This window comes from Berghia stephanieae, chromosome 1 (genome assembly GCF_034508935.2).
Source record: "Berghia stephanieae isolate SIO BIC M18660-M18661 chromosome 1, UCSD_Bste_1.3, whole genome shotgun sequence".
Classification (NCBI taxonomy): Eukaryota; Metazoa; Mollusca; class Gastropoda; order Nudibranchia; family Aeolidiidae; genus Berghia; species Berghia stephanieae.
In genome coordinates this window covers 109,659,916-109,670,375 of record NC_088360.1, presented here as the reverse complement: position 1 = coordinate 109,670,375, position 10,460 = coordinate 109,659,916, and the positions used below count along the sequence as shown (strand labels likewise).

The following is a 10,460-nucleotide window of genomic DNA, read 5'->3' as shown; positions in this document are numbered from 1 at the left end:
AATGCCGTCGAACCAGATAAAGACCACAGTGGAAACGGCAGAGTCATTTGCTGATTTTGGATGGGGTGGTGGAACAAATTTATCTATATTAAAGATATAATTCAGAGGATGAATGTGGCTAAGTGGTCTTGTGGTATGGCACTCGTTTTCAGATCGGAAGGTCCTGTGCTCAAGCCTTGCTCGGCGCATAATTAAGTCCTTGGAAAATACTCTTTACTCACATTCTCTCACCGTACTGAGGTGTAAAATGAGTACCTGGCCGTCATCAGCGTTGTCTCTATTTGAAAAGTAATGTAATATCGCCTAACATGCGTCATCCCGTTCTAAAAGTTAAATGTTGCTGTTGGTCAGGGACCCCTTGTAAAGCACGTCTTTGTGCAAAGCTCAATTTTTTTTTTAATAATGTTATATTGCATAGCATGTTTAGATAGTAGACATATTTTTTTCTATTTTATAATACAAGAATCAAGGGAGGGAGGGGAGAGGGAGTTCATATCATTAAACTTTATATTTAAATTAGAAAAATAGGTTTTAGAAAAAAAGAAAATTGAAACTGAAAACTGCCAGTTGGTAATAATAAGAAATGTAGTGAGTAGGAATGTGCCATAAGACAATAGAGAATAAAAACTTCGCGGCGGTGATGGGGTCTCGAACCCTTGACCTTACTGGTACATTTCCGCCTGGCCGGGGAGATCTTGTCTCTACGGTATAAGCTATCCACGCCCCCATCAAAAGGCTCTTCAAACCTTAATCTAACCAGAGCCGCTCTCCCCCTACTTTTTGAGGTCACGGGTTCAACACACACACAAACGCCGCGAAGTTAGTTGGCCAGCATTTAAGCTTAATAGCCAAGATTCTCAACACAAACATGTAACATAGACACGATTGAGACATTGAGTATTTGGGGTGAATTTTTAATTGAGAAAAGTGGCGGTTGGACAACCAAGGGATCAGGCGAGGAGCGCATACATTAACATGGTAGAATGGAAACAGCAGATCGAGGCCTTATGTGCCAGCTCGCCCGAAGAGGTTACGGATGTAAATTAAATAATATTTTTATAGAAATGGACACACACAAGTTCGGACTAAAGGCCATAAGAATAATCTATCACAAATTATTAAATTAATATATGAATTGTCGCTACTAATTCTTAATTATATATTCATACATTTTTATGCTTGTACATATTAATTAAAACTAGGAGTCAAACGACAACATATTCCGCTTCGTAAATTTATATATAAATATATACATTATCACCATAGATTCTTAACTTTATATTTATCCCTTTTCATGAATGCCACTTCTATAAACGAATTTACAATTTACAATTTATAATAATAATAATAATAATAATAATAATTAATATAATAATAATAATAATAATAATAATAATAACAATAACAATAATAATAATAATAATAATAATAATAATAATAATAATAATAATAATAATAATAATAATAATAATAATAATAATAATGATAATAATAATAATAGTAATAATAATAATAATAACAATAATAATAATAATAATAATAATAATAATAATAATAATAATAATAATAATAATAATAATAATAATAATAATAATAATAATAATAATAATAATATATGTTATTCATCCAAAAATTGAAAATTCGTTTATAGAAGTGGCATTCATGAAAAGGGATAAATATAAAGTTAAGAATTTATGGTGATAATGTATATATATATATATATATATATATATATATATATATATATATATATATATATATATATATATATATATATATTATCCTTTACAAATTATCTTTACAAATGGTAGACTGAAGACAGAATATTTTACACTTACTTTTCCTTAATATTACAAAATCACAATCTTCTTCTTCCATTGGCATCAGCCGATGTGTACATAGATGCAGGTCTGACATCCGAATCCACTTATGGGCCTAGTTTAACATTGTTGTAATGGACAATAATTTGCGTCATTTATTTTTTTTAGATTTCCTTTACAACAATGGGCCCATTATGAATTGGGTTATCAGACCTGCAAATAAGTGCAAATCGGGATCAGTATTACTAAATTATCTACAATTATTACATTAAAATTCCTTAACTCTCTCCTTACTGATCCTTTTCGCATTTTACCAAAATGACAGACTTTCCCAGAAGAAAAATAGATTTTTTAAAACTCAAACAAGACATTCTACAAAACAACTTTATGTTCTTTGTAATTAAACAAAGATCAATCTTCAAGGTTTGCGATGTACGAGATAAATCTGAATAAGAAAAATGTATATTGTGTCGTAACAAATGTGACGATTTTGCTGCAGGTGGCAATGAGAGGGTTAAAATTCTCATGCCAACTCCTTGTAAAGCGTCACAGAACACGATAGGTGAAGATTTCCGCTCTATAAATTTTACTGTATTTTATTATTTACTATTATTTTTATTGTTATATTTACATTTTAAAAACAATTTTGCCTTTTGTGCCAAAATAGCATAAGACATCGTCACCTAGGCATTCCACGAAGGAATATAGATAATTCATCAAACAAGATGTCTGATGTCAACATGAATCACCCATGTTGTCCAAGTGAGCAAATTGGGGGTTAATAATCTTGCTCCAGGAAAAAAACGAAAGTGCCTGAAGCGGGGCTCGAACCCGGGTCATCCGGATCACAGTGCAATGCCCTAACCACTCGGCCACTATCAATAGTTATCAATATAATTTGTACGCCAGTGTAGTCTTGTGGTATGGCACTCGCCTCCAAACTCCACTAGTAAGAGGAAACACTGGGTATAAGCGAATCGGTTTCAGTGGAGAACGTGCCTCACAGCAAAATCGCTTCATCAGTGGGGACTTTCCACCTGTCCAACATGTGCCCGATGTGGGAAAGAACCCGAAACCGCTGAGCATCTAGTTGAACGATGTGTTGTGACGAAGCTTCCGGGCGGGTTTGCGACGGTGCAGGACTGCGGTGAAGAATTTGCTGATTGGGTCGATCGTCATAACATAATAGTGTGAGCACCATTTGAAGCTGCCTCGAAACTTGTAGGCCCTTGCTTACAGTCCACTAGTGGACCACGAAAAAAGTTGTCCTCATTATATGCTGTTTGCTCACCCCCTCTCACCTCACTCAGGTATAAAATGAATACTTAACTGATACTCGAACACGTTTGGTGGATATGGACGGTCTATAAATTTTATTAAATAACAATGTGAAATTGAATGTAAGCTTCAATTTAATATACGAAAACAGATATAAAATGGACGTTTCGGGTTTCCCCTTTATCAACAAAACAGTATGAATTAAACACTCCAGACGAATGAGTGAATAGTAGTGTTTCATTCATCCTGTTTTGTTGATAAAGGGGAAATCCGAAACGTCCATTTTATTTGTTTTCGTCTATTAAATTGAAGCTTACATTGAATTTCACATTGTTATTTATTTCTTCGAGCTTCAAGCATCAAAATTTACATATAAATGTTATTTTATTTTATTATTTTTATTGTTATAATAATAATATCTAGTTATCAATATTTGTGCACCAGTTTGGTTTTGTGGTATCTCACTCGCCTCCAGTTCACCTATGGCCCTCGAAAAACATTGGAGTCCTTGTTAAATGCAGCTGTCCCACCCTCTCTCACCTCACTCAGGGGTAAAATGAATACTTAACTGTTAACAGTAATACCCTTCAACAGTCGTAACGTCACTTCCCTCGTAATGACGCATGGTAACTTAGTAACTGGATCTAAATTATCGGAACAATGGCGGACGCCCGTATGAAATATTTCTCCGACGAGCATAAAAGCGTATCCAGAAGATAAAAACATTATAAATCTGATCATGTTTTGACTTTTACACATTCTGATCACAAGACATATGAAAAGTTCTAGCCAGCATGAAGAATAAAAAGTAATGATTTTCTTTGTTTAGAACCACGATGGCCGCCATTGCTGGGCGACGTGACATCAGACTATTGAATCCAATTGTATCTGTCGTAAATAAAACCACTCGCTCCTTACAACGTAACGCCTCGTCCAACATATTGGTGCTTGTTGTTGGCTTGGGACTCCTTGTAAAGTGCTTTCATCACACTCAGTTGTAGCCACGCGTCCCCTCTATTTGTACATTCTTCAATTATGTTTGCGTGAGTTAAGCTCTAAAAATAATTTATTTAAAATAAAATTCTGTTATTATTTGGCTTTTTGAAAGTTGTTTGTATTTAATTAAACCCCGTCCTTTCTTTTAGTTTGTGTCAATTTTTGTTTCGCCTTCGTTTTTTGGCGTAATTCATGTTGTTGACTCACTGAGCGCTCCAAATTAGAAATACGTCATAGCAACTCTATCTGTGAAAGTTGCGTCGCAAACGACCTTTTTAAAAATTGAGCTTTTATATCGTGCAATATCCACTAAACGTGCTCAAAGTGCTTTACAAGGGGTCAAGACCAACTGCAACATTTAACATGTAGGACGGGACATGACGCCTATTAGGCGATATTACAAAAAAAAAAATTTCGGATAGAGACAACGCTGTTATCGGCCAGGTACTCATTTTACACCTGAGTACGGTGAGAGAATGTGAGTAAAGAGACTTTTCCAAGGAGTCAATTATGCGCCGAGCGAGGCTCGAACCTAGGACCTTCCGATCCTAAAGCGAGTGTCATACCACAAGACCACATAGCCGCACAATTGGTATTGGTATTTCGTAAAAATTACATTTCGAGTTAAACCAAACAGAAATGTTACTAGAATGATATTTTTGATTAAAATATTCATCAATTTTGCTATTTCAAAAAAAAATAATTTTTAAATAAAATCAAAAAATAGAATTCCCTTAATTCATCCCATAGGGGAAATTTGTCTTTAGGGTCTATTCCAAGGGAAGACTGGAATAACCCAGGCGTAAGCCGCAGTGCAGCGCCGCAAATTGAGCTAGGGCGAGGTGAAATGCTCAAGACCACACAGCGCATCGGCGGTTGATCGAACTCGGTACCTTTCGGGTACGAAGCAAAGACCGTGTCGCTGAGCCACGCTGTCCCCTTTCTTTGTATCTGTATTTTTTCCTCCAAATAGAGTTTTCAGTTACAGTGTACGTATAACAATTTTTCAAAAAGAATATTTTTAAGATGTCATTATTCATAATTGTGAGCACTAATTTTTTTTTAAATTATTTTTATTATTATTTGACACAACATTTTTAAAACTTAAAAAAAAACAACCAGTGAAGTTCAAAAACGAAAGAAGGAAATTTTAATGAAGCTTTATTGAAAAAAGAAAAAAATATACAGGTATTAATTCTGTCATTCGGCTTTTTTAAAAAATATATTTTAAACATGCTCAAAGCTCTGTACAAGGGGTCCCTGGCTAACAGCAAAATCTAACATTTAGGAAGGAACATGACGCCTGTTAGGCGACATTACATTATTATTTTGGACAGAGACAACGCTGTTAACGGCCAGATGCTCATTTTACACCTGAGTACGGTGAGAGAATGGGAGTAACGAGCCTTCTCCAGGGACTCAACTATGCGCCGAGCGAGGCTCGAGCCCAGGATCTTCCAATCCGAAAACGAGTGTCTTACAACAAGACTACATAGCGCACAATAATTATGTCATTATCGTAACACATAAAAATGAGATGATTTCCATTGAAACGCGAATGTAAAAAAAATGACTTTCCGTCTCAGATCGTAGCCATCTTACTATATTAACATATTATAGCCTGACACAAGAACCCTCTTAGCGTAGCCATCGTTTTGTTATAGCCTGACACTGAAACCCAAATAGACTGGCATTTTTGACGTCATTATTAGGTTTTTGCACCGCCGAGGGAGTTGTCGTTAATAGTGCTCATGAAAACAAGTGGTCCCATTGGTTGAACTATTGAATACAACTCACGATTTGTTTTATTTTGTGGCCAAGGACTGGCATTTTGACGTCATTTTTTAGGTTTGTGTAGCGTTTAGTGAGATATCGTTAGTAGAGCTCAAGGAAACAAGTTATTTCATTGGTTGGTTATGAACCATTGAATACAACTCACGATTTGTTTTCTCTTGTGGCAAAAGCCTGGCATTTTGACGTCATTTTTCGGTCAGTGTCGGGCTATAACTTTACGATGGCTACTCTCAGATCCAACTAGTGTTCACTTCTTATTTTACCTAATGCATTCAAGGATCGAAATCGTTTTCGATAATGGTCCCATTGTGTGTGAAGCAAGTGCTCTATCAACTATTGTAACCCCCAAAAAGTTAATAGTAGTTGTACTTCAGAACAATTTAATTTGGTCCATGGAGCAGGAGTTTATCCGTAGCCATCGTTAACTTAACGTTCTATTATTCCCCTGGAATAGACCCTAAAGAAAAATTTCCCCTTGGGAATGAATAAAGGGATTTTAATTTATTTTTTTTATGGAATGCTGGAGTGACAGGGATTAATTAGTATGTTGTGATAGATAAAGATAGTATGCGCTTGGCTCATAAGCTCATAACATTGCCATCCGGAAGTATAACGGACCAACACACTAAACTGTGTGTATCCCTGAACATTTGTAGTAGAGTTAATACAGTCCAGTGAGCATAACTCATAAACGCGGATGGCAAAAAAAACAATAACAAAGACCTGAGTGACGTCATCTTCGAACTATCTATAGGTGATTTGTATAAGATTTGGTGTGATGGACACGGTGTCCCTTTTGCATCTTATGGACTTGGACCTGGACTTGGACTTGAACTTCAACATTCGCACAAATTAATCATTGGACAACTCAAAACGCAACTGAAAGTTTTAGACTAAATCCTTTTTAAACTGGCGTTTGTTGTATTTTGTTAGATTTTAGAACAATGGACGACGTATTAAGACTTTTAAAATGTCATATACAGTGGAATCCTATAAAGTCAAATCCGCCGGACCAGAAATAGTCGTTGACTTAAAGCAATACAGGTTTTATCCATTATCAATGGACTATAGTTTGATATAGATCCGAAAATTTGGGGCCAACGAGAAGTGTTGACTTAAAGCAGAAGTTGACTTAAAGAGTATTGACTATATGCGGATTCCAATGTATGAGGATCTGATTATCAAACCTTACTAAATATTGCACAGAGAGAAAAGAGCTAACATGCTTAAGCAATCTATTGGGTAATTCAAAATTACCAGAGAACATTAGAAGTTTCAAATCACTTCGGGTATTATTCTGTGAGCAAAAATGACAAATATGTATCTCTTTGTGTCACTATAATATATATATATATATATATATATATATATATATATTATATATATATATAAATTAATGACAGAAAATTATACTTTACTCTGAGAGGTGAAAATACAACTTAGCAATTTTTGAAATTCACCTCCTCATATAATAATAATAATAATAATAATAATAATAATATAATATAATAATAATAATAATAATAATAATAATAATAATAATAATAATAATATAATAATAATAATAATAATAATAATAATAAAAATAATAATAATAATAATATAATAATAATATAATAATAATAATAATAATCATAATAATAATAATAATAATAATAATAATAATAATAATAATAATAATAATAATAATAATAATAATAATATATAATATAATAATGATAGTAATAATAATAATAATAATAATAATAATAATAATAATAATAATAATAATAATAATAATAATAATAATAATAAAAATAATAATAATAATAATAATAATAATAATAATAATAATAATAATAATAATAATAATAATAATCTTATAAATACGTTTGTATAGAGCACAAATTCCATGAAATTAAACTCTATAAATCACGTATTATAATGGGATAATAAAATAGATAGTACAGCACTGAAAGATTATTTTGAAAAATAATTAAACTAAATTGAGTAAACGCTAATCTAAACAATTCAGTCTTTAAATTGGACTTGAAAGATGTGAAAGTTGGAGAGTTTCTGGTTGTATAATATATGTCAATTGTCCGGATTATATACATAAATACATATGTAAATAGTAATACTATTTTGTGATATGGATATCACAAAATAGTATTACTATTTACATATGTATTTATTTTTTAATCTGACCAGCTCTCCCAAAAACGCTATTTGTCAGTGTGAGAAACACAAGCACAAAAGCAAAAACAAAATTATACGTCTAAATTATGAACTGTGTGTGATATTAACTTATTAAAGACCTGAAAGTTATGTCATGTAACTTCAAAGAGGTAAGCGTCTATAACTTAAGTAGCAAGTATGAATTCACTTCTTTCTTATTTGTTGTTTTCTTTTCATTTCGAAATGATTTGCCAGAAAAATAACAGGGCATTCCGGAATAACAGATTCTACTTTCAACATTTGAGTTTTTTCCATCACAAATATGCCTAGACCTGTGTTTTCTATATCAATACACGTCATGAAATTACTTAATGCCGCCCCGTAGAATATACCGCAATGCTGATCCACAAGGCCAGGCTTGTCAATATATTTATATTATAATTTGTCCAAAACGTGCAGTGTAGCCGCATATCAATTTTCCAGTATGTCACAGATTTAAAACTCAGTAAAAATAACATTACAAAAGGGTAATATTTTATTCCAGGTTAACAGATGATTTTTTATTTCACTGTTTAAGTTTTCTTTCACAAATATACCTATGTTCGCGGTCGCAATAGTCGTCATGAAGTTTCACAACGCCAGTGTAGGAGATAACGCAAGTCTGATCAGACCTGTCGGGTTGGCCAGGGTCCCAAATACTCAACCAGAGAGGGTTCTCTCTATCAAAATAGTCTCCGTCTACCCAATAGAATGTATTGTTCTTGTAGAGATCTTCAAGGCCAATCCACACAGAGTATTTTCTACCAGACAACTCCGGATATTCTTCAAGAATGTAATATTTTGCAATATTTTTGGTTGTGTACAAAGTTCCATCTTTGCTCTTACAATCTTCCTTTGCTTGGTCAAAATCTACAGGATCTTGAGACACAAGAACACAAACCGATACTTGGTTTCGAGTATATAGTTTGAATCCCAAAGTCCTGTCACAAAAAACGGTTCTGTCCGAGATATAAAGGGAAGGAAGCGGTGTTGAAGGAAGAGAATGACCGCCCTTTGTTATCCAACCACCCGGTGTACAGGAGCCGGAAGCGTCATCAAACGTCACTCCGTTGCATTTTTTAAATCGTCTAACACAGTTGTCGACACAGTTGATTACTGTTCCGGCCTTCCACGAGTCTGCTTGGCTTTCCATTCTAAGATCCTCCCTGGCGCTGTTTTCCACTCTTATCCAGTGGCGACCTCGAAAGTCTCTGCAAATGATTGGTGGTATTTGAAGTAGAAGCAAATTAAAAAGTGCCGCAGAAAGCACTGTCCTTCTCCGATGCATCATGATAATAAACATACGTTCTCAAATCTTGAAATCAGTAACAATGTCTTAGACATTAGAAGCATCCAAGTGAGAGAAAAAATTATTCTAAATCGTATTTTCAATCAAATTATGACCTAGGTTTTTTTTAGTTTGAGCGCTTTTATCTAAACGAGTCGAGTTAGCCAAATCACGGAAAGACAGGACATGCAAATATTACGTTCCCATCGACCTGTCAAGGTTTTTATGAAATGATATGCCGATAGCCTCATTCCACAAATAACAAAATCACATACTTTCCATAACGTATCCACGTAACAAGAAACAAACGATATTTTCTTTTATTTTTCTTTTATTGGTTTTATTTTTTTTTGTCAGTTAGAAGGAACGTTTGTTGTACGTTAATCGATTCACTTTAGCTCTTCACGGCAATTGCTAACTCGGTCCATTTTAATGCCGAGGAGAGCAGATAAGTTCAAAACAGGCAGTTAACCTGTTTATAAAACAAAGATTAACCCCCCTCCTTACCACCTGCACCAAAAGCGTCACATTTGTTACGACACAAAAAACATTTTTCTTATTCAAATTGATTTTGTACATCACAAACTTTAAAGAATGATCGTTGTTTGACTAATAAGAACATAAAGTTGTTTTGTAGAGAGATTATTTGATTGTTTAAAAATCTATTTTTCTGATGGGTAAGCCTGCCATTTTGAGAAATATCCTGGAAATGATCGGTAAGGAAAGAGTCAATGATTAATATCAATGATAAAAATAAACTAATCAAATAGTAACAGCAAGGGCTCAGCCGTACGGTCTTCACATACTTCGTACCAGAAAAGTACCGATATTTCAATCGCCCATTTGTGACCCTTCGCCTCAAAACGGTATTAAGTCGGGTTGGTTAAGATGTTGAAAACTGAATTTATAGCCAGAAATATCAGACTTGTGGTGAGTTTGTATGTTTTATTGAGGAAAATGGATACCATATTTTAGAGTGCTAATGCCAACACTTTATATTTTTGACCAGTTTAACATTTAATTTGGCTTTTAAGTATCTGGTTCGTTCCGACATAATACCGTTTTGAGACGATGGGTCACATTTCTGC

At 33.8% G+C, this 10,460-nt stretch overlaps 2 protein-coding genes across 2 annotated transcripts in view; one reads left to right on the top strand and one right to left on the bottom strand.

The window, feature by feature from the left end:
* Window positions 1-1,222, top strand: part of LOC144962515 (uncharacterized) — a 22,973-nt gene extending 21,751 nt beyond the window's left edge. Inside the window, exon 3 of the mRNA XM_078895526.1 lies at window positions 1-1,222. This exon is cut by the window's left edge and continues 1,046 nt beyond it. The gene's annotated coding sequence lies outside the window, so the exon portion shown is untranslated.
* A 6,786-nt stretch (window positions 1,223-8,008) lies between these two features.
* Window positions 8,009-9,832, bottom strand: LOC144965166 (C-type lectin lectoxin-Enh4-like). Its single transcript, XM_078900210.1, has one exon. It carries the CDS (start codon window positions 9,385-9,387, stop codon window positions 8,611-8,613), a length of 777 nt encoding a protein of 258 aa, XP_078756336.1. The 5' UTR covers window positions 9,388-9,832; the 3' UTR covers window positions 8,009-8,610.
* Window positions 9,833-10,460: the final 628 nt, after the last annotated feature.